This window comes from Parus major, chromosome 14 (assembly GCF_001522545.3).
Source record: "Parus major isolate Abel chromosome 14, Parus_major1.1, whole genome shotgun sequence".
NCBI lineage: Eukaryota > Metazoa > Chordata > Aves > Passeriformes > Paridae > Parus > Parus major.
Genome location: NC_031783.1, coordinates 1,165,130 through 1,183,841, shown reverse-complemented (window position 1 = coordinate 1,183,841; position 18,712 = coordinate 1,165,130). Strand labels below are relative to the sequence as shown.

The following is an 18,712-nucleotide window of genomic DNA, read 5'->3' as shown; positions in this document are numbered from 1 at the left end:
TGTTGGTGGGCTGAGAGCTCCACTGTTCTCACAGATTCATGTAATAGAATCATGGAATGGTTTGGGAGGAACCATAAAGACCATCTCATGACAGAGACACCTTCCACTATCCCAGGTTGCTTCAAGCCCTGTCCAACCTGGCCTTGGACATTTCCAGGGATGGGACATTGCCCCAGACCTGACTGCCTGATGGCCCCCAGCTTCTCCAGGACTAGACCAGCTCTGGGCTCACCAGAGTGTGTAAAGGATGACCCAGATACTCAGAATTTGCCTTGCATTGGTGCCTTGACAAACTTGTTATCACCACATCCACAATTCCTTGTATGTTTTCCAAAGCTGATATAAATATTTCTCCTCCATGAAATTTTGATATGCCATGGTCCCATCTTCCTGATGCCAGAGCGTGACTGGAGAGGTTAAGGCCATGCCAGAAGTCCATGGAATCACACAATGGTTTAGATTGGGCCCTTAAAGATCACCTAGATCTACACCCTACCATGAGTAGGGACACCTTCCACTACATCAGGTTGCTCCAAGCCCTGTCCAGCCTGGCATAACTGAGCCAACTGGTCTGTCCTAATTCATTCCCAGGCTATTAGGGGGAATTTTGCAATTGGAGAACAGCACACCGGGTCTGCAGCAGACTTCAGGAAAAGGGTGAAATGAAGGTAACTCCTTCTGTGCTGCATTCCTGACCTCTACAGGGACGCAACAACCACTGCACAGAGTAAATTCCATACGGAAACGTGGAACTCCTCACACTGCCCCACATCCTGGGGCTGGAGCTGCCCTGTTGTCCTCAGGAGAGGAGGGATCAGAGCCGCGTCCACTGCCTTTATCAGCAGGGGCCAGGGGAAGGCGGGCAGGGTGTGCCGACACAGGGATGGGCGTTTTCCTCTCCTCGCTCCAGCCCTCGGTGTGGGCATGGAGCCCAACTCCTGGGTCTCTGCTGATGTCCCAGACCCAAGTCACTGCCTCTGATCCCAAAGAGAGCCTTGCTCCCTTCTGGCCCTGGAACAGGCACTGAACACAACAGACCCCCCCTCCCTGCAGACTGAGGCAGGAGCAGGGCTGTATGGTCTGCAGGAACAGGGGGATCAGCCTGTCCCATCCCGGGAAGCTGAGCTCCCTCCCAGAAGACCAAATCTCCCCCACCTTATTTCCAATTCTGTGGCATCCAACAACAAAAGTACATCCAACAAAAACAAACCTTTTCTGTAGCCAACCCCCACCTGCTCTCCCTTTCCATGTGGGACCCTCTTATGCTGCCCAGCATCTTCCCAAGTTCCCTGGCCCAAGCCCACTGCCAGATCACAGGACAAAACTCTCGGGCACTTGTTGACACCCGTGGGCCTCTGCTAGGCCAGGCATCCACCGAGGCGCTCAGGATGGGGGTCAAGAGCGTCCCATCAGCACAGCCGAGCCCCTCGCCAGTGGCATGGGAGACAACAGGGTTCCCTGAGGAAAGGCGAGTCCCTGAACTTTGGGGACTGCGGTCCCACTACAGGGATGGAGGACAGTGGGGTCCCGCACGGAAAGGCGAGTGCCTGGCCTGTGGGATGAGCGACAGCAGGGTCCCGTGAGAACAGAGGAGCCCCTCGGTTCTGGGAACAGCAGGGTCCTGTGAGGACAGGTGAGCCCCTGGCCTGTGGGGATGGAGCCAGCAGCGTTCGGTGAACACAGGCGAGCCCCTGGCCCCGCTCCAGCCCGGGCGGTGGCAGGGCAGGCGGGGGGCACTGCCGCTCCTTATCGCGCTCCTTATCGCTCCGCTCAGGCGGCCCCGCCGCTCTCGGGGCCCGCGGGAAGGCGCCGGGACGAGCCTGGGGAGCGGCGCTGCCGGGAGCGGGGCCGGCGGTGCCGGACAGGCCGGGAGCGGGGCCCGACAGGCCGGGAGCCGGGGATCCGGGGCACCGCGGAACGCGGGCGGCGGGTGGCGGCGCCGGCCGGGCCCGTCCCGCTGCACGGCCCGGCGGCAGCGGCGTCTCCGAGCAACCGCGGGCGGAAGCGGCGGAACGGAGCGGGCGGTAGGAGCGGGGCGGGCCGGGCCGGGCGCGGGGCCTGCGCGGGCACCGGGGAGGCCCCGCCGGGCCGGGGGCAGAGCCAGGCCCCTCGGGACACTGAGGGGCTGGAGCGTGTGCAGGGAAGGGAACAGAGCTGGGAAGGGACTGGAGCAGCAGCAGCAGCTGAGGGAGCTGGGAAAGGGGCTCAGCCTGGAGAAAAGGAGGCTCAGGGGGCCCTTCTGGCTCTGCACAACTCCCTGACAGGAGGGGACAGCGGGAGGGGGAGGACGGGGAAGGTGTCGGGCTCTGCTCCCAGGGAACGAGGGACAGGAAAAGGGGATGTGGCTTTAAGTTGTGCCAGGAGAGGTTTAATTTGTGTATTGCTAGGATAGATGGGGAAATTTCTTCACGCAGAGCATGGTCAAGCACTGTCACAGGCTGCCCAGGTCAGTGGTGGAACGCCAGCCCTGGAAGTGTTCAAAAAGCTGTGTGCATGTGGCACTTGAGGGCATGGTGGTGGTGCTGATGCTGGGGTAATGACTGGACTTGATGGTCTTAGAGGGCTTTTCCAGCCTTTACAATTCCACAGTTCCATGATTCTTTATATCCTGGCCCTAACCACCCTGTAAGGAACGTGGGATGCTGAGGTGTGGGTCTGCTGTAGGGTCAGTCCCTCTTGGTACCCTGTGGCCACAGGACAGCCTCTGAGGTCAGACCATGGCCACATCCTGCCATTCACCTTTGCTTTTCTAACAAAAGTTCTGGAATTAATCAGTCGTGGGATCCTGTATTCATTTGTTGGTTGCATTAGCACATTTTAGGTGGTGTTTATTTTGTTCATTTTGGTGACCTGAGATCATTGTACTGGTGCTCTCAGGGAAAGGTGGATGTTTTCAGCAAAAACAGGTGGATCTCAAAGATTTTCATTTTGATGAACAGGGGCTGTGTGAGCACAGGTAGGATTTTTCTGTTAAAATTAGCAACAGTGAAGCAGTTGACTGTGATGACATTTGATATTTCAGTGTATTGAAATGAATGAGGTGGATGCATGACAAGTCGTGGATTTGGGAATATGAGACACATTAACATAACAATAGTTGATCAGTCAAGTTTTCAACTATCAAGATATTTTGTACAGCCTGAAAAATCATATCAGAATCTTCTCTGTCATGTCTCCAGCAGCCAAAGTGTATGGATGCTAACTGTGAAGCGGGCAGCATAGTGCCTGTGAAATTGCGGGCCATGTAACTTTCTCAGTCTTGCCTGGGAAATTATAAAGATTTAGATAGAAAACAGCCTTGCAGGTGCTGTTTGTCTGTTCCTTGTTTTCTTGCAAGAGAAGGTCGAGGGGTGGTGTACCCCACTGACCAATGATGTTGATGTGTTAGTTTACTAACCAATAAGAGTTTTACTTTTCTGTACTTTTCATGTATCAGTCTATAAAAAAGACCTGAGGTAATAAGCAGGGTGAAATTCTCCAGTTTGACTCCAAAAGAGAGTCTGTGTCATTCTTCTTGCTGTTCCCAATAGAACGACAAAAGTGCAGATCATTTGACCTGAGCTACAGCCAGAGTAGTTGGGTACATAAAACCATGTTAATTTAAAAGGTTGGGGAAGGTGTAAGAGGAAAAATTCACAAACTAGAGAAGATGAGAAGTGTTTCTGCTCTGTGAGAAGTTTTCCCAGAGGATTGTGTCTATCTCTAAAAACAATCTCAGTGAAAAATAAGTGTGTGCATGAAGTCAGTTGACATTTCCTCTCTGTAGTGTCCAGTGGATGGACAGACCTTTAAGGACAGCCATGGACAGACACTGAGAGTCTCTTGTAGCAATGCTCACAACAACTCTCCCTCCTTCAATGGGAAAAACATCATGGGGCTGTCTTTGATGTTTTTCCTTGGACTGAATTTTCCCTTTTACTGCAGAACTGCAAAGTACATCCCAAGGCTTCCCTCTCCTGAGGGATTTTGTTGGCAGTGTGGTGCTGGAAGCACCCAGCACTGGCCCTCACTGCTCCAGAGATCCTCTAATTCCCAGCAAGATCTGGAGGCCACAGAGGGACTTCATTTCTTCCTCTTTGACCAGAGGGATAACCTCAGAGACCTGGAGTCTGAGGAAGCAGGATCTCAGAAGAATCATAGATCATTGAATGGTTTGACATGGAAAGGACCTTACACACCATATCTTGTTCCACCCTCTGCCATGGGCAGGGCCACATTCCACTGTGCCAGGTTGCTCCAAGCCCTGTCCAACCTGGCCTTGGACACTTCCAGGGATGGGGAGTCCACAACTCCCCATTTTACTCCACTGTGAATGATTAACCTCAGAGGTTAATCACTCCTCATAGCTGCTCCTCCATCCCTCCATGCTGTAGGAAATTCCCAGGTGCTGAGCTTTACTGGCTCAGCTCTACATAGGGAGAGGAAAACAAAGCCACCAGGCCCTTCCCTCTGCGCATCCTCTCTCCCTGTTGTAAATACCCTGTGTGTTCCCTTTCCAACTGACTGGGTCCCTCACAGAGGAGCAGCCTCGGGGGCCTGTGGAGTTTTCACATCCCTAACAAAGCACTGAAGGACAGGAAAGGACAACGGGCGCCGGATGCCGCCTGTTCTGCGCCAGCGCCCTCCTTACTGCAATTATATTCCTGTTAGAAACCTCCACCTTATTTAAAGAGACACTGTCAACTGCCTCAAAGCTCCTTTCTGGAAAAGTCTCCCAAGGCCATTGAGATGTGTTCTTAATGATGGGGAGAAAAGCACTAAAGATAAAGAGCAATGATAAAGCAGAGATGCTTCTTCCTTTTTAGGCTGTTGAATCTAATGAATTAAAACTACTTCAATTAATCGCTATAGTCTCTTCTGACAAAATGATCATCTCAGTTTCCAGATGAGAGGAGTGAGGCAGGAGGAGCTGAGTGATGGAATCAAGGTTGCTCTGTGAGTTTGCTGCAGAGCAGAGCTCTGGGTTGTAAAGTGATAAAGGAGACTGAATAGCATGAACCAGTGTTTGATTGTTGATAGCAGCAGGAAATTCTCCCCAGAGGCACCATGGTGTGCTGTGATGTGGTCCCTTCTCTAGGAAGTGCTCCAGCACATCCAGTGTGGGATCCAAGATCTAAGGCTGGGTGAGATCCAGATCTCGGCTGGTCTGATGGGCTGTGCTTATCTGTGTATCACCATGAAAGACCTTCCAGGGACTGGGAGAAGGGCTTTACTGGGAAACTCCAGGCCCACCTTCCCTCACTTCAAACACTGCAGATCATCAGGAACCTCCTCAATGTGTGTATGGCTGTTGGCTGTCACTAATGTCATTACTCAAGTGGTTGGGCTTAGTGTTTTTGAACATGCTCAATTCCCCTCTCTGGCGGCTTTGGCCAGCTCACATTTTCCTTGCATTTACTCACCACCTTCAAGTTTAATTTCTGTGTTTATTGGCAGGTGTACATCCCTGCAGGGTCACTGCCATGGTGCTGAAGGTGTTCTTTCCATCGTGCTGCTCCTCAGCAGACAGCGGCATTTTGATCGGCCGCTGGATCTCCGAGCAGAGCTCTGCTGTCATCCTGGCTGTGGTGCACTTCCCCTTTATTCCTGTCCAGGTGAAGCAGTACCTTGGGGAAGTTCAGCGTGTAACTAAAGTCAATGTTTCTGTGCTTGGCTCATGGAGCAACAGCAAACAGGAGAAAGAAGAGAGTCTCAGTGAGTTTTTGGAAGACCTTGGGACCATATTCTGCCATGAGCCATGGATCCAGATAAGCAAAGAGGGAGACAGCAAATTCTGGAGCTGTTCTACCCTTCAGAAACACTCGAAGGACCCTCAGGAGGAAGAAATCATCTTGGTGTACTATGACCAGCGCAAGGTCATGCTTTCCCATCTGCACCCCCCTTTGGACACATCTGGCCAGAGAGCAGAGGATGCCTCAAAGCTCTCGGCCATCTTTGACACGGTGGCCAGGAGCCAGGTGCTGTTCATGACGGATAGGTACGACGAGGGGCCCATCAAGCTGACCCACTGGCAGTCGGATGGGGTGGAGGCCAGTATCATCGTGGAGCTTCTGAAGCAGGCCTCTGTGCCTGCCTGCATGCTGCTGACATTCCTGCTCTCACTGGTCTCAGGGATCTGCAGGAGCAGGTAGGTGATGTGACATCTCCCAGCTTGTTCTGCCTGCAAATGTAGTTCATGTTTAGGCATTGCAGGACTACTGCTCAACCCCAGTGGGAAATGCGATACAAAATTATTCTGTTGGAAACAGGCTGCTGCAAGATGTCCTGTTGGAGCTCCTCTGAAAACACAAGGCCAAAGGCTCCCTCAGAGCTCTTCATGGATCTGAGAGGTTTTCTGGGGAGACATTCATGTCCTCCCTATTTGCAGCAGGGGTAGTTCAGCCCTGCTTCAGTTTCATCACAGCTGAAAGAGAGGATTTCCAGCTATTCTGTGGCTGACAGAATGACATGAGGTTCTCCTTAATGGCTCGGAAGCTGGGGACTCCCTCCTACCCCTTTGCTGTGAGTCCCTCTGCAGCTGTGAAACATAAGCAAATACTGTTTCTAAATCCATCCTCTCTCCAAGAGACTGTGGTGCTGCAGCCTTGGCACTTAATAGAAGTGTAGAGGGATTGATGGTCAGCCTGAATTCTTGGTGAAAGCCTGTTCTCAAAACCAGGAATCTGAATAGGATGCTCCAAGTGTAACACGTGGCAAGTGCTTGGACTGAAAGCTAATCCTGGGCAGATTTGAATCATGGAATCATTTACCTTTGAAAAGCCCTCTAAGATCGAGTCCAGCCATTAACCCAGCACTGCCAAGGCCATCACTAACCTGTGTTTCCAAGTGCCACGTGTTTTTTGAATACTTGCAGGGATGGTGATTCCACCACTGCAGCTGCCTGGAGAGGATGTGACAGAGAAAGGAGTGGAGTTCTGGTTCTAAGCTGCAAGGGGACACTATAATTGATGAAATTTTGATAACAGCTACTACTGTATTCATGGATAAATCTTTTTAAGTACAGCCTAAAGGAATGGAGGTTTTTAACAGGTTTCCAATTGTGTGTTACAGTTGTAAAAGAATTACAGTGAAACTCTTGTCATGCAAATTTTCTGAGGAGTTGGGTTACACAATTTGGTACACAAAGAGAAAACTGTCCAGTTTTGGATTATTGGAAGAGATTGAGGTTCAAACCTGATATCATCAAGGACCCCTGTGTCCTGGGACTGCTCTGTAGATACTGTGTGTTACTGGTTCTTTATGGTGATTAAGTCACAACTTTGTGGTTGGGCAGAAGATTTGGAGTAAGCTCCAAAGGCCCTTTTTCATCTGTGCCACCACCACCAGACAGGATGATTCTCTTCTGCACTGGCACTTGGTCTCACTTGGTCCCACCTCAGCTGGTGCCAGGACTCAGGCCAGGCTTGGAGTCAGCTTAAGCCCAAGTCTTGCTGGATCTGAGAGGCTGCAGTCTAAACATAAGCTGGGAGCTCAAGCTCAGCTGACAGGTTGGGCCTAGATAGCTGCTACCCAGCTTCTCAGGAATTCTGACTTCAGCTTTTCCTAAGGCCAGGGTGGATATTTTGAGGTAGAGCAGCAGCCAGCTGTACCTGGCAGCAGGCAGAATGCAAGGCTTGCTGTGCCTAAACCTACACTGGGCCTGTCCTTAGCCTTGGGAGGCAGAGCTTTCTCTCTCCTTTGTTTTATTCACCCACAGTATCAGCTTTATATTTACTTATCTCATATGTGTTTTAAAACATCAGTCTTGGAGAACAGAGATTAGTACCTGGCTTTATAACAAGTCTCCTGCTTGACCTTTTCTAGGTCATTCAGAGGAATTTGGTTCCATTTTGCACATGATGTGTGGTACAGCCTCCTTCATGCCAGCATACTCGAGGCAGGGAGAGTTCAAGATGTCACATGCAGGTGTCCTTCCAGTGCCCTCCTCCCCATGCTGGGACAGGACATCCCATAAAATAAGATTTACGGGGGTTTTTTCTCCTTCAGGTCACAGGACTTTCTTTCCATTTTTGTGATGTTAAAGGATAGTCAGCTTTGAAAGGCTAAAGAAAGAGATCAGCAATGTCCTCTGAGGCTGGGGAGGCTTGGGGATTTTTGGATATGCCTCTGTTGTATATTTGCACAGGAGAAGCAGGGCAGCAGTGTTGGAAATCTCAGGGAGTGAGTCACTGCCATCCCTCCAAGCTCACCCAGTGCTCCCAAGTCCTGCACTTCCCGAATTAAAGCATTTCTTCAGCACCACCATGTGCTAAGGGGTGGCCATTGCGATTCTGCTTCAGAGGAACGTGGGGGCAGCGTTCCCATTATCCCTCAAGGTCTCTTTTCTCAGGGACATTAGAGTGTTTTGGTCTTGAGGCAATAAATTATTGAAGCAAAAAAAGTCTCTTTATAAACACCTCCAGTTCCTCATCCAAAGGGAGGCATTGCTTCTGCAGTTTCTAGCAAGGAGCAAGAAAACACGCAGGACTTCTGGTTAATGGAGCTTAATATTTGCATGTGATCCAGATTCGGAAAGATTGCTTTTCATCTGATATCTGAAAATTCCCCTCTCACTCTTGGGAGAAAACTGAATTGGAAAATCAAGACTTACTCATGGAGGCTATGTTAATTTATTGCTAAAATTCCATATATTTGGAAATACCCCAAAGATCTCCTGCTGCTTAAATAATGCAATGACACAACATCACTGGATTTTTGTTGGTTTTTTTTATCTGACTAGTTTTCAATTGAAGTTCTGAAAATTGTTCTATATACTGTGTGGTAAACAAGTGGGAGTATTTCTGGCAGTGTACAGTAGATGTGCAAAGGTGTAGGAGACCACTCAAGGAATATTTTTTTGCTTTCTTCCTCAGTCCTCACAGAGAGGAGATTTCCCATAGCACATCTTGCAGCTGCTCTATTGAGCTTTTGCAGTATGTTTGTATTTTTATTTCAATAAAGATGTGTATGTATTTCCTTTCCAAAGAAAGTGTGTGAATGGAATAGAGGTTCTTGCTTGTGGTGGTGAGTGAAGAGAGTCAGCACAGACAGGGACCTCCCTCTGATGTGTTTTTGTGCCCATGGTGTCCAGTTGAGGAGCTGAACCACTGCAGGCTGTACAATGTTGTGGTGATGTGGGGATGAGGCTGCTTTGGGAATCATTCCCACTTGTGCAAGACATTCCCCATGCAGGCAACAGCAGCCTGTCCTTTCCCTGGCTGGGGTGTCAGACTGGGGGTGACCCAGGGGCTGGCTGCCTCCAGCTTGAGGAGCAGCCATGGATGGTGAGAGACACCCACTGCTGAGAGAGGATGGGAACTATCACCCAGTGAGTGTGTAGTGTAGCACAGGGCCCCAGAGCTGCTGCTTTCTGCCTGAGCTGACAGGGTCTGGCAGCTGGTGTTTGACCCTTAATTCTTCACCTTCAGCCATCTGTACATAATCCCACAGGTAGAGCGTTCCTCCTTCCCCTTCTTTACATTTCAAGTGCAATTCTCTGCTCTAGTCAAGTTTTGCCACACCGGAGTTTGTAACCACTGAGCTGGGGCATAATTGGAAGGGAAAACTCATCTGCTCTTGTGTCTTGGTGAATCTGTGAGCCCAGGTGTGTGTGGCCAGAGCAGTCACCCCCCTCTCCCTCCCCTGCACGGTGCTCTTTTCTCCACCGCCTCAGCTCCCTCCTCCTGACAAGTCAGCTGAGGAACAGTGCATTCATTTGTCTCCAAGGTGGGAGGCTGTAGCGCAGAGCTGAGTAACTTGGAGACCTCAAATTAAGAATGATTCACAGTACACTGCGTGTGTTTCAAACCCAATGTGTCTGAAATTTGAATGGGGAGGGAGGGGGAAGGTGGGGACTTCAAGACTCTGATCCTTAAGCTGACAAACTGTGCACGAAGCAGGGTTCAAAGGGCTCGGGAGGATGTGGGGAGGAGGGGGACAGCAGCCTCGGGGAACTGAGCAGCATTTGGAGGAACCATACCCTTGTGATTGGTGTGAATTGTATAAATTGCAGTGGGCACCCCAGTGTGCTCATCCTGGCCAGTCCTGGAGGCATCTGGGCATGGGCTGGCATGCTCCAGGTGAAATCCAGGGAAGGCACGCACAGTTTGCAGGGACATCCATCTCCAGGCCATGCTCAGTAATGATCCAAGCAGCTGTGCAATTTTCAAAGTGAAGCAGGATACAAGGAATGATGGTAGTGTGTTAAATGAATGTAACCTGAAAGACCAAAGCAGCACAGGACAGTAGGTGAACTGACTAAAAGTGACTGTGGATTCCTGGACCTGTAATAAAAAACAGTGAAACACAATGAAAATAGTGCAACAACTGCACAGGCTGGTGTAGTGTACTCCTGTGTGCAGGAGAGAAGTGATCTGAGTTATGTCCACATGAGAATTTATCCCCCAAACCAAACATGGTGCCATGTGTTGCTGTGGTTCCTGTGACCAGCCTGCACCCAGTACTGTGTCACTTCAGCCTGCACAAATCACCCACTGTCCTTGCTTTATAGGTGGTGTGGTAACAACAGTAACTCCCCAAAATAATTGAGCATCATTTAGTACTTTTTTTCTGAGTCATAAGAAAAGTACCTTGTGACTGTTTCCTCCCCTACAAGTCTAATGTTAACTTAGAAACCTAACTAAATGCTAAATGTTGTGTTATCTACATAATGCTGGTCACTGCAAGACCATGGAGAGAAGGTAGAAGTGAAGACCCTGAAAAAGGAGTTTGGAAGTAATAAAGAAAAAAAGGAAGAGAAGGATCAAGTGAAAGAAAAAAGAAAAGAGGGGGGGAAAGGGACATAAACTGCATGGAGGACACAGCTCTTTGTTACAGGCTCACACCACACAGAGACTTGTGATCACCTCTGCTCTGGAGCCAGGCTGGGAGAGCTGGGGGTGCTCACCTGGAGAGGAGAAGGCTTGGAGTCCTTAGAGCCCTTTCCAGAGCCTAAAGGGGCTCCAGGAGAGCTGCAGAGGGACTTTGGACAAGGGATGGAGGGACAGGACACAGGGAATGGCTTCCACTGCCAGAGGGCAGGGATGGATGGGATATTGTGAGGGAATTCCTCTCTGTGAGGGTGGGCAGGCCCTGGCACAGGGTGCCCAGAGAAGTTGTGGCTGCCCCTGGATCCCTGGAAGTGACCAGGGCCAGGTTGGGGGCTTGGAGCAGCCTGGGATAGTGGGAGGTGTCCCTGCCCATGGCAGGGGGTGGAGTGAGATGAGCTTTAAGGTCCCTTCCAACCCAAACCATTCCATGACCTGTGATGAGTAACACTGAAGTTTGTGCAGCAGTTACACCACTTTGTATTGTTGCACTGAACACAACTTACCTTTGCTCATCTGGAGATTGGAGCATTTTGCAAGCCCAGTGATGTATCCAAAAGCAGAGGTTGGAATCAGGATTGCCTTGTGGCTTCCTTGGAAGAGTGAGAAGTGGTTTGACAGAGTGCAAATGAGAGCTTGGGTTGTCTGCATGTCTTGGTCTGGCAAGGCTGCCTTAATTCTGTTAACCTTTCAGAGAGTCATTAACATCTAATCACCAGCTCTGGTTGCACAACCTTAATTTAACACTGGCTGTTTTGCATGAACGTTGGATGCTGCATGGCAAAGGCAAGAGGAGACATTCCCATGTGTTTCTGCAGGCTGCTGAAGCTTTGGCCTTTGTCTTTCTTGTGGAGCAAACTCTCAACTTGTGAGCAGCTGGGACATCGCCTGCAGCACCTCCAGGTCATCAGCAGCAACAAGAAGGCTCAAAACCAAAACCAGCTGATGAGGTATGGAGTACATGTAAAGTTAGAAACTTAGAGCCTTAGTTAGGTGTATCTTGGCTCTGCTCCTGTCTCCTGTGGGGAACCCAAACCATGGATCCCATGCCTGGAGAGCATTAGGTCCTCACTGCACCCTATCATGTTGCTCTATTCCCTGCTAGTTTGCACATCTTTACTATGCACTGTATTCATATGCATATATATTTGTGTCTTTATATGTTAATTATGCCTTTTGCCAGATACTTGCCTTTTTCCCTAGCCCAGGAAAGGCACCCCAAAAACTTGTACTGCACCCATGTGTGAATGCTTTGCTGTCACTACTCCCACAGGCTCACTGCTTTCACATGTGCTGCTGTCAACCACGGCCATCCATCAGTGTTCAGTGGCACTTTCCATAAGAGCAGAAAGGTTTAAATGTTCCCTTCTTTCACCCACTCTTTTGAGGAAGCTTTTTGTGCAGAAACTGCAGACCAGAGACTCCACTTACACTGTTAGGACAGTAACAAAGTGTAAGAGAAAAAGCAAAGATGCAGCACAGTGAGAGGAGCAGAGCAGAGATCTGAGACAGATATTGGATGCCCTACAGCTCTTCCACAGCCAGTCTTATTCTGTGTGGTTCTCTGATCCTCCAGTAATAGACTCCCAGGGAACACTTAAAATAGATTAGCAGATTTGAAGGCCAAAAGTAACTGTGATTGTTCAGTTTGATTTCCTGAATAACTCACGTCATGGAATTCCATTCAGAAACTCTAGCAAGGAAAGGGCAGCTCAGCAGCCTTTCTGGGTTTGTGTATGAGCCTAAAACCACTATTTATTGCCTTGTCTGGGAAAGCCATCTGATCTCAGCATGGATGTGCCAAGTGCTGGTGCCCTTGGTACTGGTAATTGGTAAATCCCCCCTGAGTGTGTATAAACCTTTCTGTCTAACATTCCTCTTTGTAGCTTCAATCCCCTCTTTGTTCCCTACCAAGAAAGGTTTTGTGGTGTGGCAGGCTCTGAGTGGCTCCAAGTTTAGAATCATGGACTCACAGAATATCCTGAGCAGAAAGGGACCCCAGGGATCATCCAGTCCAGCTCCAGCCCTGCACAGACACCCCAACAGTTCCTCCCTGTGCATCCCTCAGAGTGTTGTCCAAACACTCCTGGAGCTCTGGCAGCCTCAGGGCCGTGCCCATTCCCTGGGGAGCCTGGGCAGTGCCAGCACCTCTGGGGGAAGAACTTTTCCCTGATATCCAACCTAAACCTCCCCTGGCCCAGCTCTAGCCATTCCTTCAGGTCCTGTCCCTGTCACAGATCGGAGCTGCTCCTTGGGAGGAAGCTGTAAACAGCTGTGATGTCTCCCCTTGGTCTTCCCTTCTGCAGGCTGAACAAACCTGTCCTGTGCCTGGCTACAGAAGGAGCAGCACACCAGTGGAATTGAAAAGATTCCAAAATTGTTCCTCTTCAATGAGTTGTCCTGGTGTCCCTAGGACATTAAAGGTGCTACATAAGCAAAGCCATCAATTGTCATTGAAACATTAAACACTGTCCTTCCTTTTTCTCTTACTCTGTTTGTCTCTACCCTGCCTGCAGGAAAGCCAACATCTTTGTGTCTCTGCTGATTGATGTGGCCCTGGGGATACTGCTGATGTCGTGGCTGTACAGGAAGAACCGCATTGGTCACCTTGCTGACACTCTCATCCCTGTGGCTGATGTAAGTCTGGCCAAATCTGATCCCCTTTCACCTGCTCTGGGCAGTGACCAGCTCCTGCCTGTGGTGGTTGTAAGGAGGCAATGCCTCACACATTAGGGTTTCAGAGAGAACTGTCTGAAGTCATGCAAATTAGGTCTCCTCAAGAACAGTGAAATCTTCAAATCAAGCCTGTTGGGACTGTTCAAAAGAAACTCAGCTCTGCTTTGCATGTGCTGTGAATAGTAATTAGATGTTTATGGGAGGGCTCCTCCAGCTTCTAAAGGAACAATTATGGCTTGGACAGAGCTCTGCATCTGCAGGTTGGGTGGTTATGGAGCCACAGTGCTCTTATTTTTTTTTCTGAAGTCAACAGAAAGTGTTCTCAAGTTGTTGCTATATGGGTTGTTAGTGGTGAAAGAAGAGCTGTAACCTGGGTTGGGTCTGATAAACTGCTGGAAAGTCAAACATGATAAGCAGTGCAGCTGTGCTTGTGAAAGTTTTGTGGGGAAGTCCAAAGGCTTTGCTGGTCAGGATACAAACACCTGAAATCCTGCCTAAGTGCTCTGGGGTATGGATGCTAAACTAGGAAAACTTGCTGTGTCTTGTGATTTTCTTAAACCTAACTCTTGGCCACTGAGATCCCTCAACATCAGCAGAAATTCACGGATAGTGAGTATGACTCACACTGTCCTGCTCTTCTGGTGGTTCATTTTAGGTGCAGAGTTCCAGTATATCTGTTTAGTGCCAGTAAGGAACATATAATGTACTTCAGAGGCTGGAGACCAGACCACTAATCTGAGGTCAGCTCTGTTTTAAGAGCTTCTGTGTCTTGGGAATACATGTGCAGCCCATTTTGAGCTCTGCCATGCAGCTGCACAGCCTAATCTTTTCTCTGCCCACTTTCCTTTCATTTCTGAATGGGTCATTCCATTGGTTTCTTTCTAGCAGCTGGAGAATGTCTTCTCTCTGCTCTTTCTCCAGCTTCTTGGTTGGGAAGAATTTGATTTTGATCAGAGAATTCCAGCAGCAGTTCATATTTCCTACTTATGCTGCATTTCCTGGGAAGAGCTCACCTTTCCCTTGACAATGATCTTCTTGGTCCATGTCTTACTCCGTAATTATTACAAGGTGTCTGATCGTTCTTGTACATGCTGGACTTTCAGAAAGCATGTATGGAGTGTCCAGCATAGCTGTGAATCAGAATTATTGCTGGTTTTCTCATCTTTCATAGTCAAATTTTTAAGGACAGCATGTTTGTTGTAGACACTGCTCAGCAGCAGTGGTAGGTAGGAAGAGCCACATTTGTTGCAGGGCACTTCCTCTTGTGTTTGAGCTATGCACTGCAGATATTCTTCTAAGCCTTATTCCTACATCGTTCCCCTTACAGATATTTCAGCTGGAGAAGTTTAAGTTCTCTAGAGCTTTCCCTTTGGGATTACTGGAAGTACCCAGCTCTCAGAAATCTGATTTCTTAACAAGTCTGCAGGGAAGTGGCTTTGGCTGCATTCCTGGTTGCACAGGTGGCTCCAGGAGGGATTCCATCTGCCCAGTGTCTTTGGCAGATGGACACTCTCCGTGCTCAAGGTGTGTCCAACCCCAGCACCTGTCCTGGACAGGCTTTCTTGTGAGGGTTGCTTGTTTGTTCCTCTTTCAGTAATTTAGTTCATCTGTCGCTCAACTTTTGCATCACAGTGACAACTATCTTCAGCAAGTCTCCTCCATGTGTGCTCTGTTACCTGGCTATCACCAGGAGCTGTTTGCTTTCTTTCCTGGAAGTGCTGGCTCCTCCACGTCTGGAGGGGCTGATAGCCAGTCAGGGCCTTTCTTCCCTGTTTTTCCAGGCTTATCAGTTCAAGCCACTCACAACTCTTCTTTTTTCCAGCCTTACTTTCTTCTTTCAGGCATTTGAGATTGTGGACTTAAAATAATTTGGAGTCCTTTTACTCCCTTAGCTGGGCATTGATTTATATGCATTATGTGCAGGCCTTAAAAAATGCAGATCTGAGTGATCCCAAAATATACCAATGACTTCAGCATGTGGTGTGCAAGCCAGCACCACTTCTTTTCCAGTATGACAGCAAAATCTCCCCTCAGCCATTCAGCAGTAGGTTTTTCTCTCTACTGCTGAGTGTCCATCTGGTCTGCATTATTCCCATCACTGGGCTTTCTCAAGTGCTTGTGTGTTGCCAGGTTCAATAACTCAGCATTCCCTGTGTGTAGAGAGCTCCAGTTCCTTCCCTAACACTCTTCTGCTTTAAGCTGTGCCTAGATATGCTGATAGCATTGACCCTACACCTCTGTGTTTGTTGGGATATAGAACATTGGGTATCTCATTTGTCCCAGAGGTGCTGGCACTGCCCAGGCTCCCCAGGGAATGGGCACAGCCCCGAGGCTGACAGAGCTCCAGGAGTGTTTGGTCACCACACCCAGGGATGCCCAGGGTGGGATTGTTGGGGTGTCTCTGCAGAGACAGGAGCTGGAGCTGGATGATCCTGGGGGTCCCTTCTGACTCAGGATATTCTATGTTGCTATTATAATGAGATTGTTATGTATAATGAGACTATATACATAACCTCACTTTAACCTTATTGATTTTAATATTGACAGGCTACCCTTATATAACACATAACCTTATTGGTTTGATTGATTGATTTTAACATTGACAAAATCCCAGCTGTGTGGGGCCTGGATACAGTGCTCGTGGTTTTTTCCAGCCAACATCTCTCTGGAAGGAAGCAGTGCAGGTGAGTTATTTTGACTCTCAGCACTGCTGGGGTCCCAGGCTCAGCCCACTGCCAGGAGCTCAAGCTGTGTTCCCTGGCCATCCCTTGTCATCCTCTGATAAAATGGTTCTCAAATCAGCACTTGGGTGGCAAGTGTTGATGCTGCAGAAGACATCACTGAGTGCAGCTCCCACTTTCCCAGCGTGGTGAGCTGTGCTGTGCTGTCTGTAATAACAAGTTGCTTTTGTCATTCAGTGAGGCAGATGTGATTCAGAGACACCCAGGGAGTAACTGGCAAGGAGCTGTTAGGAAGGACTGATTTTTGAAGCAGGCTTTCAAATCCAAAAATGGAAAACTTGAATAATCTTCTCTCTCTAGGTGCCCTCACAACTCCTACCTTCCTCCTTCTCTTGATCCCACCAGGCTTCCCAATGGTTGTCCTTGCTTTTGCCTTCCACAAGACAGCCTTCTTTCAGAAGTACCTGACTCAAAGCTCTGCACTGGTTTTAAACAGAACTGCTTATAAACCATCTCCTTTTTTTTTTTTTCCTTCATCTCTTTTATCCTTGCTGATGTCTCTTTTTCCTAAGTTGCAATCTGTTTGAAACAGTTACATATTTATCCTAGATTGTGCCTGCAAAAACTTTACTGGGGTTTGGAGATAACTGAATTTATGTTCGTACTCAGTCTTGTTCCACTGATCCATAAACAAAGCAAGCAGAGAGAACACTTCCTGAAAAATATTTTCAGATGTTAATTTATAAAACAGTGTATCTTAGAGCCCCAACCACCTGCAACAGACACAGGGCAGGTGTGTCTGACAGGGAGAGCTTTGGCTCTGCATGCTCTGACTTGCACCAGATAGAACCCTTAAAGCTGGAAAAGACCTTTAGGATCACCAAGTCCAGCCATCCACAGCACCACTGTGTTCACCACTAACCCCTGTCCACAAGTGTCCCCAGGGATGGAGACTCCACTGCCCTGAGCAGCTGAGCCAGTGCCTGACCACTCTTTCAGTGAAGGAATTTTCCCAATATCCAATCTAAACCTCCCCTGGCCCAGCCTGAGGCCGTTCCCTCTCCTCCTGTCCCTGTTCCCTGGGAGCAGAGCCCAACTCCCCCCAGCTGTCCCCTCCTGTCAGGGAGTTGTGCAGAGCCAGAAGGGCCCCCTGAGCCTCCTTTTCTCCAGGTTGAGCCCCTTTCCAGCTCCCTCAGCTGCTGCTGCTGCTCCAGCCCCTTCCCAGCTCTGTTCCCTGCCCTGGAGCATCACAGTGCCCTGTGTGTCCTTCTCCATCCATGTCACATCAGCATTAGTGCTCTGCACATGGAAACTAGGAAGAAGAGCATGACAGTAAAGAGAATATTTCCACAGTGAGCTCATCTAACCCTCGTTAGCTCCAGTCTCTCTCTGGTTTGGTCATGTCCCAGCACCCTGTTATGAAAAACTTCCAAACCACTGTATCTGATTTATTAATATGCCCACATTCAGTATTCATGACTGCAGGAGGAGAATTGGACTCACAGTCACCTTTCCTGATTCTACTTGCTATTGATCTGTCCTAAAATATCTGTCTGGAAAACAACCTGCAAGGTTATGCTTCAGGACTCTGTTTTGAGATGCCTTGCCCAGCTAAAGAACAGCAAGGTAGGGCACCTTCCCAGGGCTACCTGCCCCTGTCAGGGTTTAGCAGCACCTCTGGGACTGACAGCCTCCAGAAATACTCACTGCTAAAACCCAGCCTTGCTGAAGGACTGCTTTCAAACATTTAAATATTTCATTAAAATCCCCAAATGCTTTTTCTAAGTTACCAATCCAACACTTAAAATATTAAAACCAGTCTATTTATAAAGCAGCAAATGCTCCTCAGCCACAGAGGTGAGCTCCATGGGATCCAATCAGTCCTGACTTGCAGTGAGACAGAGGGAAAAGGAAGGAAACAGAAAGACAAGCCTTTTGGAGATGTTGAAAATGGAGCCATTAATTTTGCCATTGCACTAAAAGTAAATGCTTACAAACTCATTTTGCCAGGATCTGTTGGCTAATAAAGAAAATGGAATCATTCCTTGGAAATAATTTTTCCTAAGGGAAATGATACATGTGAATGGTAAGGAAAGTAGGCTACAGTGCTTCAGCTTTAGAGAGTGTGACTTGGTGGTTCTGCACGTGGGCAGTTTTCAGTGCCCTTCACTTACATGGCTGTAAGTGGGATTTTTGGAGAAAGAGGGCTTTTCCTCACAACCTCTGTCCATGTGGGACAGTGTAAGAGGTCACTTCTTCCCAGTAATTTTCCCCACCTGTTTGCTGAAGGTTATCAGCTCCCTCAGTTCAGGGCTTGGTAATTGGAGCTCAGCAATGGTTTCAGCTCAGGGGAGCAGGGCCAGGTCTGAAGTTCTGAGGAGGAAAATCACCCAGCTGCAAGGGAAGTGTGGAGTGGGGAGGGAAAATCAATAAATAACACTTCCCCAGGCTGAAATCACCAGAAACTTGTGTCAGTGAAGGGTCTGAAACACGTTTGAGGTAGGGAGGAACAAGCCCAGAGCTGGGGCTTGGTTTGTTTTGCAGAAGTGA

The 18,712-nt window shown here is 48.9% G+C and overlaps 1 protein-coding gene across 2 annotated transcripts in view; it reads left to right on the top strand.

The window, feature by feature from the left end:
* The first annotated feature begins 1,907 nt into the window (after positions 1-1,907).
* Positions 1,908-18,712, top strand: part of PIGQ (phosphatidylinositol glycan anchor biosynthesis class Q) — a 38,363-nt gene continuing 21,558 nt past the window's right edge. For both annotated transcript variants that reach the window (XM_015642887.2, XM_015642886.2), the window contains exons 1-4: positions 1,908-2,024; positions 5,437-6,127; positions 11,624-11,755; positions 13,322-13,442. In XM_015642887.2, the coding sequence (XP_015498373.1) occupies positions 5,463-6,127; positions 11,624-11,755; positions 13,322-13,442 (918 nt within the window). In that variant the 5' untranslated portion in view covers positions 1,908-2,024; positions 5,437-5,462. The remainder of the gene's footprint in view (positions 2,025-5,436; positions 6,128-11,623; positions 11,756-13,321; positions 13,443-18,712) is intronic.